This window comes from Vitis vinifera, chromosome 9 (assembly GCF_030704535.1).
Source record: "Vitis vinifera cultivar Pinot Noir 40024 chromosome 9, ASM3070453v1".
NCBI classification, from domain to species: Eukaryota; Viridiplantae; Streptophyta; class Magnoliopsida; order Vitales; family Vitaceae; genus Vitis; species Vitis vinifera.
Window position 1 is genome coordinate 18,491,418 of NC_081813.1, and position 23,163 is coordinate 18,514,580.

The following is a 23,163-nucleotide window of genomic DNA, read 5'->3' on the forward strand; positions in this document are numbered from 1 at the left end:
GAGAGTAAGCCCTGGTCCAAGATCCTAGAATTTTACATTGTTTCTGTATGCATGTCTATAAATGATCTGGGTTTTGGTTGAAACTTGAATGGTGTATCCCGAATTTCGATACTAAGATTTAGGGTTTAATGAAGACAAATGGGTTAGGAAAGGAATCAGTTTTATGCTCTTACTGTTTATTTGGAAATTTTGAGTTCTTTCCCGGTGTTGCCGGTTATTATCTGAAACACCTGCGCTACTTAACACTTATCTTTTCACTACCTTCAATTATATGGTGTAATCGCACAACTGAAATGCAAAATTTTCTGGTGGGATTATCTCATGATTTCAGAATCATAATTAATTAATATTATTATTATTATTATTATTATTATTATTATTATTAGGGGGTGGCCATTTGGTGGTAATAGTGGGCAAGTTACAGTCAGTTTCGTCGCGGGTTTAAAAAGTAGTTTTTCCTTTTTAAAAATAAAAATTATTTGTTTCTAATTTTTAAAAATAAAGTGAAATAAAGAGTAAGAGCTTGTTTGGCTGCGTGATTTAAAAATATATATTTTTTTAAATTTTTATAAATAAAAAATTATTTTTAAAATTTTTTAACATTATTTTTGTTAAAAATAAAGTAAAATAGAGAATAATTATTTGAAAATAAGTAAAAGTTGTTTCCATCTATTTTTTAAAATAAAAAAAATTATAGATTTTTTTTAAAAGTATTAAAAAAACAAATAAATTTAAACATGTTATTATTCCATTTCTCTTTATAGAATTTTTTTTAAAAAAATATTAAACAAAAATAAAATTAAACATGTTATTATTCCATTTCTCTCTCCACAATCTAATCTTCCTTTAAATTATACGTATTTTTCTGAATTTTTCTAGAATATTTCATTAAGGAAATACATTTCAAATCAAAGTGTACTTGAAACATAAAATTTATTAATTTTTAAAAATAATTTGAAACTCAAAAACTGATTTAATTAATACTAAAAGTTATGAAACTTAATAACATTAGTTAGTCAAAGATCAAAATTTATTTTAATTATTTAGGTTAGTTTCTATATATATATATCATTTTTAAAAATTTTATTATTAGGTAAATAAGTTTTAAATTAAGCAAGATTTAATGCATTAGATTCACTAAGAGCTTAGTAATTTTTTAAAACAATTTAAAACTCAAATAGTAAACAAATTAACACAAAAAACTTATGGATAAAAATTGGTTTAGAACAACTTTATTGTTTCTCTTTCACATAGAATCCTTATTTCTTAATTTTCTTTTTCTTAGGCAAATGAACTCCAAATTAAATAAGACTTAATGCTTGGATTCATTAATGAGTCTAGTAATTTTTAAAATTAATTTAAAACTCAAATAATGAACTAATTAATACTAGAAATTTATGAACAAAAATTGTTGTAGAACCACTTTATTGTTTATCTTTTACATAGAATCCTTATTCCCCAACTTTTTTCACTAAGCAAATGAATTACAAATTAAATAAAATTTAATGCATTGAATTCATTAACGAGTTTAGTCATTTTTAAAATTAATCTAAAACTTAAATAATAATATAATCAATACTAGAAATTTATGAAAAAAAATGGTTTAAAATAACTCATTGTTTTTATTTTACATAGAATTATTATTTTCTATTTTTTTAACCAAGCAAATAAGCTTCAAATTAAATGAGGCTTAATGTGTTGAATTCATCAATAAGTTTATTAATTTTTGAAAATAAATTGAAAGTCAAATAATAAACTCATTACTACTAGAAATTTATGGATAAAAATTGTTTCATAATGATTGTTATTTTTATAAATTCATCATTAATACATATTGCATTAATGATTAAATTATTAATTTCTTTGAGTGTATGTATGAGCAACATCTTACAGTGATAGCATAATTTTTAACTTTAAACAATCAATAATTTAATAGGTAGTAATACATATCTTTAATAATAGATACAATGATCATATAAATCTATCATTGTGGTATTTCCACCAAGTTTGAATTTAATATCCATATAATGGTGCACGATATGGAGTTAGGCTATGACTCATTCATTAGTGAAAAATTTTTAATTTTGCCAAACCTAGTTTACATAAGCAAATCCATGCCATAGGTTAGAGACACAATCTCTAGGTGGGAGCCTAGGAGCCACAATCCCTCTCTTTCTCTCTCTTGTCTGATTGTCATTTGGTAATCTAAAAATTTAAAATTAGAATTTTCTTCTAATACTTTTTAATCAAAAGTTTTTAGGGGGCTATTATTAATTTTACTTACAATGGGAAAAGATATTTGTTGTTTTTCTTTTTCAGTAGCAGTTAAAAAGGTTATAACATTTGAAAATCACAATTTATCTTAACAATAAATCAATAGAATAAAATTAAAAATTAGAGTATAAATTAGTAGCATACCTGAAACTAATATGAAGATATAATAACATAAAGTAATTATCATTGAATAAATTAAAAGCAAAGCCATTTCTTCTATTACAATAGTGATGGAATTCACTTCCAAAGCTTATAGTAAATCATAAAGCATATGAAGATCTACAAACAAAATTTATTGCCTTCGTGCATGATTTTTGGCATAAGTCACTCTTCTTTTGAACAGTAGCCACTTGACAATTTTGTCCACAAAATCAAAATAGGCATCACACCAAGATCTTCTTATTGCTAAAACAAAATAAGGAACTAAAATGCCCACCGCAAATCCCAAGCCAATGCTTAAGTAAAACCACTTATCAATATAGCCACCATCAATTTTGTCCTCAAGAACACTTTGCCTTTTATCTAGGTCTTCATCCTGACATTTTGTGACTAGTGGAGTTCCACAAAGATTCGGGTTTCCAGTAAAGGTCAACTCTGTGAAAGTTGTCATTTGCCCTGCAAAGGGGATCTTACCAGAGAAATTATTATTTGATAGATTCAAATAACCCAAGAATGTTAACGAGGACATGCTTGAAGGAATGGTGCCAGAAAGCTTGTTGCTTGATAGATCAAGAGAGGACAACTGACGCAACATTGAAATGCTTTCAGGAATTTGGCCAATGATGTGATTCATGGACAAGTTTAGAAACACCAAACCAGACAATTTTGTTATTCCCTCGGGAAACTCTCCACTTAAATTATTGTCGGATAGATCGATGCTAACAACAAGAGAAAGAGTCCTCGTGTATTCAAGACTTTGGCCTTTTGTAATCACAATCAACCTTTCATCATATCGAGAGCCATTCCCACTGTGATACAAAGAATACATATCCATGTTACGCTCCTGAGCCATGGCTTTAAGCTCCACCAAAGTGGCTGGAATTTTACCAGTCAAATTGTTTTGTGCAAGGTCTAAGACATGTAGGGAGCTTAAATTTGAAAGTCGATCGGGAAGTCTTCCAAAAAATGCATTCGACCTCAAGTTGAGTATTACGAGATTTATGAAAGCAGTTCCAATCCATGATGGAACCTTACCCGATAATTCGTTATAACTGAGATCAAGGAGTTCCAAACTTGATAAATTTTGGAAAGATGAAGGAAGCTCTCCTAAAAGCTTGTTGTCATTCAGGTGTAGTGATTGGAGCGATTGTAACCGACCTAATGACTTTGGTATCATCCCAGACAAATTGTTATTTCCAAGGTCCAAAACAATTAGGTGAGAGCAATTATTTATGGTAGAAGGAATGCTTCCGGTCAAATTATTCCTTGAAAAATCAATGACTTCAAGAGAGGTGAGGTGTCCTATGGAATTTGGGATGGTCCCTGTTATTTGATTATGAGAAAGACGAAGGTAACTCAAGTCTAACAAGGATTCACCTCTGCTAAGTGGGATAAGGCCAGAAAATTTATTATGAGAGAGATCTAGAAATTCCACCCCTTTGATTGAAAAAGGAATAGGTCCTTCAAAGAGGTTGGAACTGAAATCGATTTGTGAATAAGAAAAATTCAATGAATTTGGTAACTAACCTTGTAACTGATTGTGAGAAAAACTTAAGTAATACAGATTGAAAGAAATATTCCAAAACCAATTTGGAATATGACTTGAAATGCTAGCATTTGAGAAATCAAGATACTGGAGGTTCTTCTGAGATTGAAGCCAAACCGGAAATGAAGGACCCAAGTGGCATGAACCCATAAGAAGATAATGCACCTGGAACGGGGGAACCCAATTAGGACTAACATTCAAACGGAAAGAATTGGAGTCCATGTTTAGATACTCCAACTTACTTAGCTTCCAAAAATGTTGTTCAGAGAGACTTCCACTCAATTGATTGGAACCAACATCCAATAATTGCAATTCTGAAAGCTGACCAATACTATCTGGGAGACTTCCATTCAACTCATTCATTCCAATGGACAGGGACTCCAGGTGTTGCAATGTCCATAAAGAAGCAGGGATGGGACCTTCAAGTTTGTTGAATGATAAACCGAGGCTCCTAAGATTTTTAAGCTCACCCAACCAATTTGGCAATTTTCCCATCAATTGATTCTCATACAAGTATAACTCCGTCAAATTAGGCAAAGGACTTTTAGAACTGCAGGTTTCAAATCCCTTGATAATCTCAGGTAAACTTCCATTCAAGTAATTAATACTCAAATCCAGATATTTTAAGTTGCAAAAGTTTCCAAAAGAGCTTGGAATTGGACCTATAATGAGCAAGATTAAAAAATATGTATTAATTAAAATTATGTAATAAACAAATAATAAAAATAGTAAATAACAAAATTAATTAATTCATGAACAATTAATTTAAAGAAAAAGTAAGAAAAATTATTATTATTCATGAATTGGTATTTTTTTTTTATCTTTTCTGATAACCATAAAATAAAATAATTTATTTCAATGTTATAAGAATAGTAGGATTAATCATTGATATTAATTGTTCCTTTAAAAATAAAATAATTTTTTTGAACAAAGTGATAGTTCAATGAGAGAAGATAGAAAATCAAAATATAAACCAAAGGATTAAGAAATCAAGTTATCAAAAGATAAATTTTTATTTTAGCGATGAAAATAAAGCAAGAGAAAACTAGGAATTCAACCTAATTTAATATCTTGAAACAACAACACTATAAGAAACTAGCAAAATTAAATAAAAAGTGAGAAACTTATAATAAACTAAAATTAGTAAAATGACGAAGCAACATGGTTTATAGTCTAACTAAAATATACAAAGGATATGCAATGAAATGAAATATCTAAATTAATTGAGGAGTGAGGATGTCCTTCAATCAAATTGTCACTCAAATCTAAATATTTTAGAGACTTCAATTTTATCAATAAAGGTCTGATCTAATTAATTAAGTTTACAAGACACAAAACTCATATGGCAACAATTACTTCCCCTTTAGGATAGAGGTTAATATTAACTTCTTGATTTGGATTTTAGTCAATTCTCTTAATGATGAAAAAAAAAAAAAAAAACGCGTTGTGTTTGGAACTTCTAATGTTTTATTTCTAAAGATAGAAATTCATAGAAACCCTAATATAAATAGTAAAACTTTACCATAAAAAGTAATGATATTTAAAAATTGTTTTAAAAACCATGAATATTAGAAAAAAATTTACTATCTTAAATTTTTTAAATTTCAATAACAGTATTTAAGAACATGAAATGTCATATTATATTCACTTAATGTTCAATTTTATGGTTTCAATTACTTGTCTCAACCATGAAATGTCATATCTCAATATATAAATTACAATAATTTGGCATAATAGATGAATTATGGAGAGAAAATAGAAATTGAAAATGTGCAAGAGATGATTGAAAGTTATTTGATGATAAAGATTCTTAACAAACGTAAATTGTCAAAATAGGAATATAAATTTTTTTACTGTTTAAAAAAGCAGTAATTTGGCAATGTCCATAAAGAAGTAAGGATGTGACCTTCAAGTCTGTTGTCGAATAAACTGAGTACCCTAAGATTTTTAAGCTCACCCAACCAATTTGGCAATTTTCCCATCAATTGACTGTCATCCAAGTATAACTCCGTCAAATTAGGCAAAGGACTTTTAGAACTGCAGGTTTCAATTCCCTTGATAATCTCAGGTAAACTTCCATTCAAGTAATTACCCCCCAAATTCAGATATTTTAAGTTGCAGAAGTTTCCAAAAGAGCTTGGAATTGGACCTGTAATGAGCAAGATTAAAAAATATGTATTAATTAAAATTATGTAATAAACAAATAATAAAAATAGTAAATAAAAAAATTAATTAATTCATGAACAATTAATTTAAAGAAAAAGTAAGAAAAATTATTATTCATGAACAAAATAAATTATTATTCAAAAGATAAATTTTTATTTTAGCAATGAAAAAAATATATTTTTCTAAACAATTATTTTAATTCTAAGTGGTTATTCTATTTATTTACAAACTCCTAGAAAATGTGAATAAAAAATTATAGTTATCTAAGCTATATACCAGTAGAAACTACCATTAAAGAATAAAGCTAGAGAAAACTAGGAATTCAACCTAGTTTAATATTTTGAAACAATAACACTACAAGAAACTAGCAAAATTAAATAAAAAGTGAGAAACTTATAATAAACTAAAATCAGTAAAATGGTGAAGCAACATGGTTTATAATCTAACTAAAATATACAAAGGATATGCAATGAAATGAAATATCTAAATTAATTGAGGAGTGAGGATATCCTTAAATCAAATTGTCACTCAAATCTAAATATTTTAGAGACTTCAATTTTATCAATAAAGGTCTAATCTAATTAATTAAGTTTAAAAGAGACAATATATCAAAGTAAAAACTCATATGGCAACAATTGCTTCCCCTTTAGGATAGAGGTCAATATTAACTTCTTGATTTGGATTTTAGTCAATTCTCTAAGGTTGTGTTTGGAACTTCTAATGTTTTATTTCTAAAGATAGAAATTCATAGAAACCCTAATATAAATAGTAAAACTTTACCATAAAAAGTAATGATATTTAAAAATTGTTTTAAAAACCATGAATATTAGAAAAAAATTTACTATCTTAAATTTTTTAAATTTCAATAACAATATTTAAGAACATGAAATGTCATATTATATTCACTTAATGTTCAATTTTATGGTTTCAATTACTTGTCTCAACCATGAAATGTCATATCTCAATATATAAATTACAATAATTTGGCATAATAGATGAATTATGGAGAGAAAATAGAAATTGAAAATGTGCAAGAGATGATTGAAAGTTATTTGATGATAAAGATTCTTAACAAACGTAAATTGTCAAAATAGGAATATAAATTTTTTTACTATTTAAAAAAGCAGTAATTTGGCAATGTCCATAAAGAAGTAGGGATGTGACCTTCAAGTCTGTTGCCGGATAAATCGAGTTCCCTAAGATTTTTAAGCTCACCCAACCAATTTGGCAATTTTCCCATCAATTGATTGCCATTCAAGTATAACTCCATCAAATTAGGCAAAGGACTTTTAGAACTGCAGGTTTCAATTCCCTTGATAATCTCAGGTAAACTTCCATTCAAGTAACTTCCCCCCAAATTCAGATATTTTAAGTTGCAAAAGTTTCCAAAAGAGCTTGGAATTGGACCTGTAATGAGCAAGATTAAAAAATATGTATTAATTAAAATTATGTAATAAACAAATAATAAAAATAGTAAGTAACAAAATAAATTAATTCATGAACAATTAATTTAAAGAAAAAATAAGAAAAATTATTATTCATGAACAAAATAAATTATTATTCAAAAGATAAATTTTTATTTTAGCAATGAAAAAAAATATGTTTTTCTAAACAATTATTTTAATTCCAAGTGGTTATTCTACTTATGTACAAACTCCTAGAAAATGTGAATCAAAAATTATAGTTATCTAAGTTATATACCAGTAGAAACTGCCATTAAAGAATAAAGCAAGAGAAAACTAGGAATTCAACCTAGTTTAATATTTTGAAACAATAACGCTACAAGAAACTAGCAAAATTAAATAAAAAGTGAGAAACTTATAATAAACTAAAATTAGTAAAATGACGAAGCAACATGGTTTATAGTCTAACTAAAATATACAAAGGATATGTAATGAAATGAAATATCTAAATTAATTGAGGAGTGAGGATGTCCTTCAATCAAATTGTCACTGAAATCTAAATATTTTAGAGACTTCAATTTTATCAATAAAGGTCTAATCTAATTAATTAAGTTTGCAAGACACAAAACTCATATGGCAACAATTACTTCCCCTTTAGGATAGAGGTTAATATTAACTTCTTGATTTGGATTTTAGTCAATTCTCTTAATGATGAAAAAAAAAACGCTAAGGTTGTGTTTGGAACTTCTAATGTTTTATTTCTAAAGATAGAAATTCATAGAAACCATAATATAAATAGTAAACCTTTACCATAAAAAGTAATGGTATTTAAAAATTGTTTTAAAAACCATGAATATTAGAAAAAAATTTACTATCTTAAATTTTTTAAATTTCAATAACAGTATTTAAGAACATGAAATGTCATATTATATTCACTTAATGTTCAATTTTATGGTTTCAATTACTTGTCTCAACCATGAAATGTCATATCTCAATATATAAATTACAATAATTTGACATAATAGATGAATCATGGAGAGAAAATAGAAATTGAAAATGTGCAAGAGATGATTGAAAGTTATTTGATGATAAAGATTCTTAACAAACTTAAATTGTCAAAATAGGAATATAAATTCTTTTTGGAGTTACAAAGAAAGTAAATTTTTTAGATTTCAATCTAATGTTGTTTTTCATTTATTAATTACAAGATTTTCAAAAATAAATGAATAGTAAATTATAATTATTTAAATTTTATAGGAACAAGAAACACCTTAAGATAAACATGACAATCTAGAATAAAACTTTGATAGAATAGTTTAAAACAAAGTATACCATGAGAATAAACTATTTAATAACTAAAACTAGTAAAATATTATATATAAAAAAAAGTGACACTAACAAAGTACGTAATATATCAATTCAACCGTAATATAAATATTCAACTTAGTGCATACTCAAATTATTATTCCCAATAACAAAATAAATTGAAAAAATGAGAGCATGTCAAAATCTTACTATAGAAATGAAAGCATTAAAAAAATAATTAATATAATAATGTATGAAAATGATACTACTATTATTATTTAAAATAATAAATAATAAATCATTGATCAACTAATTTAAAATAAAAAAAGGAGGTTGAGGATTAAAAAAATCATATTCCTATAAGTACAATTCTTTTATTAGTTACATAGACATGCACCTTTTATAATCACTTACCCTTACACAAAAAAATTGTTAAATAATATAGATACTTCATAAGCATAAAGTGTCAAACTATATACTTTTTCTTAGATAAAAAATAAATAAATAAATAAATAAAAAACCCTAAATTTCCTTCTAAGAAATTTAAAATTCAAAATAATGTTTTATTAGTAAGTATAAATTTATTTCCACTATGAGAACAAAATATAGTGATTATTTGATATTGTATGCTAATACATATTCAATAAGAACTTATATACACAATCATCAACTATATATATTTAATTACACATTTACATACAAACAAAGAAATATCAATTTTTCTATTAAGAGAAGAACTTACCATGTAATTCATTTCCACCAAAATTGAGAAATTCTATCTTTTTCCAACTCTTCCTCAATAGTTGAGAGATACTGCCCCGGAGATTGTCATTCCCAGATAGATCTATGTATTGCAAATTGGGTAGCTCACCAAGACCAAGTGGAATCCTCCCATGTAATTGATTGTAGCTTATATCAATGGATCCAAGGCTGCTAACATTTAGAAGCCATTCCGGAAACATAGAAATGAATTGGTTCGAGTTGATGCTTATAACAAGAAGTGAAGTAAAGTTAACAAAGCTTGGAGATGGAATTGAGCCAGAGAGGCTACAACCATCTAGATGCAACTCTGTTAAAATTGGAAGTTTGTTTATCACCTCGACCCATTCACTTCCTACTGATGAGAGGTTAACATAATCCATACCAAGATACTTCAAGGAAACAAGACTAGCCATCCATTCAATATTGCCAATAGATAAATCATTAAAATATTCAAAATATTCAAAATATTCAAAATCATCATAACTCAGATCTTCAAAAGAAAGATCAAGATACTGCAAATTAGAAAGATTTCCAAAATTTGAAGGAATTGTACCACTAAACCCAGCACCTGATAAGTTTAGATATAGTAAATTCTTCAAAGACCCGAATAATTGAGGAATTGGCATGCCTTTGAATGAGTTGAAACTCAAATCTAGATATTTCAAAGACTTGAGTTTTGTCAATGAAGGTCTAATTTCTCCACTCAAGTTCATAGAGCTCCAGTTCCCATATACATTCTCACGAGGATAAGGGTTATGAAGATCAATGGAAATGACAATTCCTGTGTCTTTTTCACAAGTAATTCCTTGCCAATAGCAATAATTGCTTCCTTTCCATGATGAAAGTCGATTGTTGGGATCTTTGAGACCACTTTTGAAGTCAATAAGAGCCTCTTGTTCAGATTGAATGTTGTTGCTCATATGGGTATAACCATTACATGCAAGTTCCGTTGTTATGAAATAGAGAATGGCTAAAATGAAACCAAGAATTGAAATTCTCTCCATGTAAATATTCTAAGTTGAGCACCTGTAAAAATTGAATTCCAATATGTAGTCAGCATTTTCTTGAATTAAATTAAAATTTTATTTTTGACATCAAAATGAAAAATTGATAAAATTAAAAAGACAGTTGCATCAACATGACAAACTTATTTTAACCGACACATTTAAGAAATGTCACCAGTCTAATATAATTTTAAAAGATCTACTCATAGCATATGTAAATATATACTAAGAAAAACAGTAGTAATCATCTCATAGATATTCAACCTTACTTTGATTGGCGAGAACTGAAATCACCTACACGAGAGTTAGAAGGATTAGATAGAAAAGCACATTAAAAGTAGTTTATCAATATTAGTCGAGTTCAACCTTACCTGAAACTTCTTTCTTGTTTTCCTTGTTTTTTCAATTCAACTAAAATATATAGAAGATTGCTTAAAGTGATGACAATGATAGCCTCACTTTCTTATTTTCCTTGTTTTTTCAATCATATTAAATTCTAATTGAGTGGAAAATGACTCAGAGTCCTTACCTCCACCACAAAAAACCAAGTGTCTTAATTGAAGACCTTCACTTGAAGATAAAAAAGATGTGGATTGAAAGACCATGAGTTGGCACTAAGTCAAGGTCAATAAGATTAAAATAAACATTAAAATTCACCTATGAGTAAAAAAAACTACACTTGTTTAAATTTTGAAAGATCTTAATTGGGAAAAATAAAATATGTATATCAAGGTGCTAAGAATAAGTCAAGAGCTTAGATCATTCAACATACAAAAATAGTATTGAATCGATGGGCTTATTTGGTGGTATAATTTAGAAATTCATAGCACTATTTGGCATGTTTTATCCCAAAAACAAATTTTTAAAATAAAGTTAAACAGAGAACAACTTTTAGAAAATAAATAAAATTTCTTCTCACTTGTTTTTAAAAACAAAAGGAAAACATAAAAAAAAATAATAAATACAATCTCTTTCTTCTTTCATTTTTTCTTTACCAACCAATGATACAAAATCATCAAATATGATCTTTCTCTTAATTATACGTATTTTTTTTTTATTTTCTTTAACTTCTCTAATTTTTTTTATTAGGCATATAGATTTTGAATCAAATAATACTTAACATAAAGGATTTATTCATTTTAAAAATAATTTGAAACTCAAAATCAATTTAATTAATACTAAATTGTCATCAAAGTTAAAAGTTAATTTAATTAATACAAAAAAAGTCATGAACCAAAATTTATCATGGATGACTTTTTTAGTTTCTTATTACAACACATAACTATATTTTTTTGAATTTTTTACTAGAAAAATAAATTAAATCTAGCAAAACTTAATGTTTCGATCCTTTAATGAATCTAATAATTTTTAGAAATACTTTCAAATTCACATACGGACTCAATTAATAGCATAAATTTATAGATAAAAATGGTTTATAATGACTCTTGTTGTCTATTTTCTGGGTAGAACTATAATTTTTTATTTTTTATTACTAGACGAATAGACCTCAAATCAAGAAAAAAAACTTAATGTTTTGGGTGTTTTAAAAATTCTATTACTTTTAAAGAATTAATTTGAGACTTAAATTACATTCAAGTAAAGCATCCTTTAAAATGAAAAAATAAAATAAAATAGTTTGTATCTTTTTCATGACCCATTAATCTTGTAAGAATCATAGATCACGTTGTTTGATCATGATCGATGATTAACGAACTTTATTCTCTATGTAGTGTTGACTACGTTATCAAGTCAAAAAGTTATACCGTGTTCAAGTAAGACATCTTCCAAAATTTTAAAAAATATAATAAGATAAAATAAAATAAAGGCCTTGACTCAATTCTTTTTATCATGAAGGTCATTCTTCACCTAAAAAATAAAGTTAACAACTTCACATCTAATTATAATATTGGATAAAAAGAAGTGTTTAATAGTGATCAAAACACTGATTTTATATCATTATACAAAATTAAAGGAAATAATCAACTAGTCAAGAAATGAATTGATTAATTGTTACCTTTACCAAAATGCCTTATTATATATTATAGCTTTTCTTTAAATAAAATTAAAAGAAAATTGTCAAATAGCACCATAATAAAGGGAAAATTGATCTTAGTCCACATTACTACTTTTGTTCAAACAAAATTAAAATAAATTTTGTGAAATATATCAATAAAAAAGGAAAAATACTTGCATGAAAAGATAGATTTTTTTTTTAAAGCAAAATGTTACTAAATAAAGGGAAAATACTTGTATAAACTAGTTTATCTAAAATTAGACCTTGACTTAGTATTTAATAAATATAGGAAGGAGAACAAATATATATGTCAACCATACCATTAATTTTATCTTAATGTATAAAAATAAAGATAACTATTGGATAGCCAAAAATAATAATAAAATTAAATATTTATTATCCATAATTGTAAATTATGAAAACATTGAAAAGTTATTTTAAATCCAAATATGTCAAAATAACATCATTAATATAATTGCTTTCAATTCATTTTTACACACACATAGTAGATTAAACATTATATCTATCTTGCAATTTAAGTAATCACTTTTGACTTCAAAGGAAAATGATATTAGAAAATAATATGATCCAACCCAAAAACATAATTTCTTTAAGTTCCAACTAATGAGAAACATACACATGCAATAACCTTATTACAATATATTAGTTTCTTCCAATTTATTTTTTTTAATTTTTTATTATTCAAATATCTAATAACCTAATTTGCCTAAAATTAATCATGACAATGATTAACCATCTAAAATCAAATCATAATGTCCATTTTTTTCTTGATCATAATCCACAATAAAGAATATTTATTTTGAATGGAGTGTAGACCACATTATAAAGTTTGTCAATTCAAATAGTCATATGGATAATAAATAACTATTTTAAAATCATATTAGAATAGTTTGTATTGTTATATGACCCATCAATTTTGTATGAAGTGTAGACTACGTTGTTTGACTATGACCGATGGTAATGGAATTTTATTCTCTATGTAGTATTGATCACATTATCAAGTCAAAAAGTTAAATTGTGCTCAAGTAAAACATCCTTTAAAATTTAAAAAAAAAAAATCAAAAATCAAAAGACCTTGACTCTTTCAAAATTATGGGTTTTGAAAGTTGGAAGTAAAAATGGAGAAGGAAAAACCAAGAAAAAAAAGGCCCATATATTAGGCCCTAGTAAAAAGGAAACAAAGGTTTTCGAAAAAGGAAAATTAAATAAAATAAAAATTCCAACGAGCCAAAAGTTGCCCAGAAAATGGGCTGAAATAGGGGCTAAATAATAATAATAATAACCATACATCCGTATTGAAGGTGATATCTTTTGAAACATTCAAGTCCACGTAAGATAGTAATAGATAAGATGATAATAGCCTTACAACCATATTGAAGAGTGATATCTTTTGAAATATTCAAGATCTTACAACGTTGAAGTCAATGAAAAATGTTGTCCACACAAGATGATAATAACTTTACAACCATATTAAAGGATGATATCTTTCAAAACATTCAAGACCTTACAACCACATTGAAATATTTTAGACCTTACAACATTCAAGTCTATCAAAAATGTTGTCCACACAAAATGGTAATGAATAAGTTTAATATTCTCAAATTATTATAAATCAAGCAAAGTCTAGCTTGGCCAATAATATTATAAATTTTAAAATTAATTATCTACAATTATAAATTATTTAAAGTTATTTTGAATCCAAATATGTCAAGTAGCATCATTATTATAATTGCATCCAATTTATTTTCCTATACACACATAATAGATTAAACACTATATTTGTGTTGCAACTAAAGTAATCACTTTTTACTTCGAAGGAAATTGTGTTAGAAAATAATAAGATCCAAACCACAACTTAATTCCTCAAGTCCCAACTAATGAGAAATATACACATGATATAATCTTATGATAATAGATTAGTTCCTTCCAATTATTTTTTAATATATAAATATCTAATTACATAATTTGTCTAGATTTAATCATGAATAACGAATAACCATTTAAAATCAAATCATAATAGTCCATTCCTCCGGACCCACAACTAGCTCCTCCCCACTTCTTCCAAAGTCTTCACAAAAGATTCTTATTTCCACCTGGGAATCTTTTATTAAATTTTTAATTCTATAATGCTTTCTCATTGCAAAATTAGGGTCTTTTTAATTTTTAATTCTATAACCCATAAAAACTTAACAAATAAATAAAATTTTATAGATTTATATATATATATTTTATGTTCACTAAAACATTATCATTTTTTTAACAAAAAAAAACATAATTTGTATTTTTATTATATATGAAATTTATCATTACATTATTTATTGAAACAATTATCATCCTTTATTTTGTATTTATTTCTTATAATTTAGTTTTTTTTAAGTAAAACAAAATTGGTGTGAATTTTTAAAATATTATAATTTATAGATAAATTTTTTCAAATATTAATATTCATTTTTAATGAAAAAATATAGTTAAAATGTTTATCTAAAAATTAACAATTTCACAAACTTTTAACAAAATATTAAAAAAAAAAAAATCCACGGGATTTGTTTTCTTTCATGGTTTTATCTATTTTCTCATATTATCCTTAGAAAAATGAATTTATATTAAAAAATATTAGTTGATAAGATAACAACAAATCAATTTACTACATAACATAAATTAATAAAACCACTATGATATTTTAAACACTAGTGATTTGTTTCTTCAAAATTATTTTTGAAAAATTATCCAAAAGTCTACATTTTTTTTTAAATAACCCAAATGTTAAGGTTCAATAATATTTTATTAAGGTTGTTTCTTGAAATTAATTTTCTAGATAGAAAAAAGGTTTTCTATTTTTTTTTAAGTAATCACTTTTGACTTCAAAGGAAAATGATATTAGAAAATAATATGATCCAACCCACAAACTTAATTCCTTTAAGTTTCAACTAATGAGAAACATACACATGCAATAACCTTATTATGATATATTAGTTTCTTCCAATTTTTTTTTATACAAATATCTAATAACTTAATTTGCCTAGATTTAATCATGGACAATGATTAACCATCTAAAATCAAATCATAATGTCCATTTTTTTCTTGATCATAATCCACAATAAAGAATATTTATTTTGAATGAAGTGTAGACCACGTTGTAAAGTTTGTCAAGTCAAATAGTCATATGTATAATAAATAACTATTTTAAAATCGTATTAGAATAGTTTGTATTTTTATATGACCCATCAATTTTGTATGAAGTGTAGACTACGTTGTTTGACTATGACGGATGATAATGGAATTTTATTCTCTATGTAGTATTGATCACGTTATCAAGTCAAAAAGTTAAATCGTGCTTAAGTAAAACATCCTTTAAAATTAAAAAATAAAAAATCAAAGAACCTTGACTCGTTCAAAATTATAGGTTTTGAAAGTTGGAAGTAAAAATGAAGAAGGAAAAACCAAGAAAAAAAAGGCCCATATATTGGGCCCAGAAATTAGGCCCTTGTAGAAAGAGAAAAAAGGTTTTAGAAAAAGGAAAATTAAATAAAATAAAAATTCAAACGGCCAAAAGTTGCCCAGAAAATGGGTGAAATAGGGGCCAAATAATAATAATAATAACTATACATCAATAATGAAGGTGATATCTTTTGAAACATTCAAGTCCACATAAGATAGTAATAGATAAGATGATAATAGCCTTACAACGATCTTTTGAAACATTCAAGTCAATGAAAAATGTGTCCACACAAGATGATAATAGATAAGTTTAAATAATAATAATAATAATAATAATAATAAAACCTTACAACCATATTGGAGGGTGATACTTTTTGAAACATTCAAGTCCACACAAGATGATAATAACTTTACAATCATATTAAAGGATGATATCTTTCAAAACATTCAAAACCTTAAAACCACATTGAAATATTTTAAACCTTACAACATTCAAGTCTATGAAAAAGGTTGTCCACACAAAATGGTAATAGATAAGTTTAATATTCTCAAATTATTATAAATCAAGCAGGTCTAGCTTGCCAATAATATTATAAACTTAAAAATTAATTATCTACAATTATAAATTAGTTAAAGTTATTTTGAATCCAAACATGTCAAGTAGCACCATTATTATAATTGCATCTAATTTATTTTCCTATACACACATAATAGAAAATAATAAGATCCAAATCACAACTTAATTCCTTAAGTCCCAATTAACGAGAAACATACAAATATCTAATTACATAATTTGTCTACATTTAATCATGGACAATGAGTAATCATTTAAAATCAAATCATAATAGTCCATTCCTTCGGACCCACAACTAGCTTCTCTCCACTTCTTCTAAAGTCTTCACAAAAGATTCCTACTTCCACCAGGGAATATTTTCTTAAATTTTTAATTCTATAATGCTTTCTCATTGCAAAATTAGGGTCTTTTTAATTTTTAATTCTATAACCCATAAAAACTTAATAAATAAATACAATTTTATAGATTTATAATATATATATATATATATATATATGTTCACTAAAACATTACCATCTTTTTAACAAAAAAAAAAAACATAATTTGTATTTTTATTATATATGAAATTTATCATTACATTATTTATTGAAACAATTATCATCCTTTATTTTGTATTTATTTCTTATAATTTAGTTTTTTTTTTTTGAAGTAAAACAAAATTGGTGTGAATTTTTAAAATATTATAATTTATAGATAAATTTTTTCAAATATTAATATTCATTTTTAATGAAAAAATATAGTTCAAATGTTTATCTAAAAATTAACAATTTCACAAACTTTTAATAAAATATTAAAAAAAAAAAAAAGTCCACGGGATTTGTTTTCTTTCATGGTTTTATCTATTATCTCATATTATCCTTAGAAAAATGAATTTATATTAAAAAATATTAGTTGATAAGATAACAACAAATCAATTTACTACATAATATAAATTAATAAAACCACTATGATATTTTAAACACTAGTGATTTTTTTTTTCAAAATTATTTTTGAAAAATTATCCAAAAGTCTACATTTTTTTTTTAAAATAACCAAAATGTTAAGGTTCAATCATATTTTCTTAAAGTTATTTTTTGAAATTAATTTTCTAGATAAAAAATTAAGTAATTACTTTTGACTTCAAAGGAAAATGATATTAGAAAATAATATGATCCAACCCACAAACTTAATTCCTTTAAGTTCCAACTAATGAGAAACATAACATGCAATAACCTTATGATAGATTAGTTTCTTCCAAATTTTTTTTTATACAAATATCTAATAACTTAATTTGCCTAGATTTAATCATGGACAATGATTAACCATCTAAAATCAAATCATAATAATCCATTTTTTTTCTTGATCATAATCCACAATAAAGAATATTTATTTTGAATGAAGTGTAGACCACGTTGTAAAGTTTGTCAAGTCAAATAGTCACATCGATAATAAATAACCATTTTAAAATCATATTAGAACAGTTTGTATTTTTTTATGACTCATCAATTTTGTATGCAGTGTACACTACTTTATTTGATTATGACTGATAATAATGAAATTTTATTCTCTATCTAGTATTGATCACATTATCAAGTCAAAAAGATAAATCGTGCTCAAGTAAACATCCTTTAAAATTAAAAAAATTAAAAATCAAAAGACCTTGACTCGTTCAAAATTATGGGTTTTGAAGGTTGGAAGTTAAAATGGAGATGGAAAAACCAAGAAAAAAGGCCCATATAGTTGGCCCATAAATTAGGTCCTTGCAAAGAGAAAAAAAAAAGTTTCAGAAAAAAGAAAATTAAATAAAATAAAAAATGAAATGGCCCAAAAGTTGCCTCGAAAATAGGCTGAAATAGGGGCCATAAACTGTCTCTGTAAGAGAAAAAAAGCTTCATAAAAATTATGAGGCCCAAAATTGGCCCAGAAGTTGGGCCCAGGGATCTGACCCATAAAAGGGCCAAAAAGGCTGGCTGGGAGGGGATTAAAAAAAGGGCAAACTGGCCGAGCCCATGAAAATGGGCCAAAATTAGGCCCAGCCCATTTTTATTGGGGTGGGTATGGTGGGGGTGGGCTTCGCTTGGGTGTGGGTGAGGGGAGGGTTGCCTAATGACACGGTGCCATGTGGCAGCTCCAATTGAGGTGCAGAACCCCACTTTTAAGCCCATAATTTATAGTTTGTTTTCGGTCAATATTTTAAATAAAATTAAAAGAAAAGTAATTAAATAATAAGATGTGATTATGATTTCTGTTTATCTCCTCATACTCCTTTGCATGATGCTTTAGCTCTACTGTAAAAATACATAATTTATATTTTTTGTTATTTATGAAATTTATCATGACATGGTTTATTGAAATATTTATTATCCATTTGTTTTATTTATTTAAGTTAAAAAAATATTTGTGTGAAGTTCTAAAATATTATAATCCATAGCTAAAACATTAGAAAATCAAAATTAAATAAAATAAAAATTCAAAGGCTCTAAAGTTGCCAGAAAATGGGCCGATATAGGGCCCAGAAAATGGTCCATTTAAGGAGGCAAAAAAGGCTTCAGAAAAATCATATATGTAAAAAAAGAGAGGCCCAAAATTGGCCCAGAAATTAGGCCCAAAGATGGGACCCATAAGAAAGCCCAAAAGGCTGGCTGGTGGGGAATAAAAAAATAAATAAAAAGGGCCAAATTGGCCCAGCCTAGGAAAAGAGTTGAATTATATTTAATTTATTTTTATATTTTATTAAAAACTATTTATTTTTAATTTAGTTATAATAATAAATTTATTTTTTCTTTGTAATAAGATTTGAATTAAATTTAATTTATATTAGATAAATTAAATTTACAAAATCAAAATAAAAGATTATTTTTAAAAAGCAACTTATATAAATTGGTTTTTTGTTTCTTATTATTTGAAAAGTGTTTTTAAAAATGGTTTACACAAAGGCAATCAAAATACCCTTTGTGAGTGATGAATTGAATTCCATTTATAAGTGGAAATTCATTTATTTGTTGTAACCATTTTTTATTTCATTATCATGTTAAGCATAATAACGAATGAAATGTCTATTTGAACTCCTTGTTCAGTATATCAAACATGATAATGATAAATATATTTTAATAAGTTTATAAATTTTATTTTACTAATATTTTAATAAATCTATAAATTTTAAAACTTAACAAATAAATACAATTTTATAGATTTATTAAAATGCTAAGATCTATTTTTATTATTTTTTACTAAAAGATTATCATTTTCTTAACAAAAAAAATACATAATTTATATTTTTATTATATATGAAAAGTTATCATTACATTATTTATAGAAGCAATTATTATCTATTTATTTTGTATTTTTTTTTCTTATAATGAAGTATTTGTTTTAAAGTAATTAAAAATTTAATGATTAGGCTATTAATTTTATCCTACAAAAAATAAATAAGGAGGATTATGAAAAAACAATGCCAATTACTTTTTGTCCCTTAACAAAATATTTTATTGCATCAAAACTATCTTGTTTGAGACTTAAAAACAATGAACCACTTCATATTGATAATAAAAACCTTACAACCATATTGGAGGGTGATAGTTTTTGAAACATTCAAGTCCACGCACATTGAAATATTTTAGACTTTTCAACATTCAAGTCTATGAAAAATATTGTTCACATAAAATGGTAATGGATAAGTTTAATATTCTCAAATTATTATAAATCAAGCAAGTCTAGCTTGGCCAATAATATTATAAACTTAAAAATTAATTATCTAGAATTATAAATTAGTTAAAGTTATTTTGAATCCAAATATGCCAATTAAGTAGCACCATTATTATAATTGCATCTAATTTATTTTCCTATACATACATAATAGAAAATAATAAGATCCAAACCATAACTTAATTCCTTATGTCCTAACTAATGAGAAATATACACATGATATAATCTTATGATAATAAATCCTTATTATCTAGAATTATAAATTATTTCATTCCAATTATTTTTTAGTATACAAATATCTAATTACATAATTTATCTAGATTTAACCATGGACAATGAATAACCATTTAAAATCAAATCATAATAGTCCATTTCTTCGGACCACGCAACTAGCTCCTCTCCACTTCTTCCAAAGTCTTCACAAAAGATTCTTACTTCCACTTGGGAACCTTTTGTTAAATTTTTAATTCTATAATACTTTCTCATTGCAAAATTAGGGTCTTTTTAATTTTTAATTCTATAACCCATAAAAACTTAACAAATAAATACAATTTTATAGATTTATTATATATATATATATAAAATGTTCACTAAAACATTGTCATCTTTTAACAAAAAAACATAATTTGTATTTTTATTATATATGAAATTTATCATTACATTATTTATTGAAACAATTATCATCCTTTATTTTGTATTTATTTCTTATAATTTAGTTTTTTTTTGAAGTGAAATAAAATTGGTGTGAATTTTTAAAATATTATAATTTATTGATAATTTTTTTCAAATATTAATATTCATTTTTAATGAAAAAATATAGTTCAAATGTGTATTTAAAAATTAACAACTTCACAATCTTTTAATAAAAGATTAAAAAAACAAGTCCATAGGATTTGTTTTCTTTCATGGTTTTATCTATTATCTGATATTATCCTTAACAAAATGAATTTATATTAAAAAAATATTAGTTTATAAGATAACAACAAATCAATTTACCATATAACATAAATTAATAAAACCACTAGGATATTTTAAAGGGAGAATTATCTTTTGGAGGTAGATGAGCTCCCAAATTAACAAAAGGTCCATATAACTCTTCAAATTGAGTTGAAGGATATGAAATAGTAACGGACAAATATACCCTTTAAGAACACATATAAAATATTTTATTAAATTAAGTTAAATAATTTTTTTTCAATAATTTTTTTTTTCAAAAATACTAAGTTAAATAAAAATAGTTTTCAAAAATATTAAATTAAATAATTTTTTTTTCAAAAATGTTAAATTAATTTTTTTTTCAAAAATACTAAATTAAATAAAAGTAGTTTTCAAAAATATTAAATTAAATAATTTTTTTTCAAAAATATTAAATTAATTTTTTTTTTCAAAAATATTAAATTAAATTAAATTAAAGTATTTAAAAAAATTATTAAATTAAATATTTTTTTAAATATTAAATTAAATAAATTTATTTTTTAAAAATATTAAATTAAATAAAAGTATTTTAAAAATATTAAATTACACAAAAGTATTTTTTAAAAATATTAAATTAAATAAAAGTATTTTTTCAAAAATATTAATTTTTTTTCTCAAAATCAATAAAGGGCATTTTTGGAAATACTGAAGGATGATATCTTCAACTCAATTTCCATACTTTTATTGGGTTTTGGGCTCAATTTGAAGAGTTATATGAACCTTTTGTTAATTTGGGGGCTCATCTACCCCCAAAACATAATTCTCCCTATTTTAAACACTAGTGATTTGTTTTTTCAAAATTATTTTTGAAAAATTATCCAAAAGTCTACATTTTTTTAAATAACCAAAATGTTAAGGTTTAATCATATTTTATTTTTTGAAATTAATTTTCTAGATAGAAATAAGGTCTCTATTATTTTTTTAAGTAATCACTTTGACTTCAAAGAAAAATGATATTAGAAAATAATATGATTCAACCCATAAACTTAATTCCTTTAAGTTCTAACTAATGAGAAACATACACATGCAATAATCTTATTATGATAGATTAGTTTCTTCCAATTTTTTTTTAAAATTTTTATTATACAAATATCTAATAACTTTATTTGCCGAGATTTAATCATGGATAATGATTAACCATTTAAAATCAAATCATAATAATCCATTTTTTTCTTGATCATAATCCACTATAAAGAATATTTTGTTTTTTTGAATGAAGTGTAGACCACATTATAAAGTTTGTCAAGTCAAATAGTCATATCAATAATAAATAATCATTTTAAAATCATATTAGAATAGTTTGTATTTTTTTTATGACCCATCAATTTTGTATGCTGTGTAGACTACGTTGTTTGATTATGATTGATAATAATGAAACTTTATTCTCTATGTAATATTGATCATGTTATCAAGTCAAAAAGATAAATCGTGGTCAAGTAAAACATCCTTTAAAATTAAAAAAATTAAAAATCAAAAGACCTTGACTCATTCAAAATTATGGGTTTTGAAGGTTGGAAGTTAAAATGGAGATGGAAAAACCAAGAAAAAAGGCCCATATAGTGGCCCAGAAATTAGGCCCTTGCAAAGAGAAAAAAGAAAATTAAATAAAATAAAATTTCAAATGGCCCAAAAGTTGCCTAGAAAATGGGCCGAAATAGGGGCCAGAAAACTGTCCCTTTAAGAGAAAAAAAGGCTTCATAAAAATTATAGGGAGGCCCAAAATTGGCCCAGAAATTGGGCCCAGGGATGGGACCCATAAGAGAGCCAAAAAGGCTGGCTAGGAGGGGACAAAAAAGGGCAAACTGGCCCAACCCATGAAAATGGGCCAAAATTAGGCC

General features: G+C 25.2%; 2 protein-coding genes across 6 annotated transcripts in view; both read right to left on the minus strand.

Moving 5' to 3' along the window:
- Positions 1–23,163, minus strand: part of LOC104880373 (probable LRR receptor-like serine/threonine-protein kinase At1g53430) — a 51,181-nt gene that overhangs the window by 23,649 nt on the left and 4,369 nt on the right. The window lies entirely within an intron of this gene.
- On the minus strand, positions 2,426–11,003 carry LOC100852491 (receptor-like protein EIX2). The gene is given in 5 exon segments (XM_019222219.2): positions 2,426–4,641; positions 5,937–6,128; positions 7,310–7,552; positions 9,596–10,641; positions 10,889–11,003. Coding segments are annotated over 4 exon segments (3,534 nt in total). The 5' UTR covers positions 10,620–10,641; positions 10,889–11,003; the 3' UTR covers positions 2,426–2,566.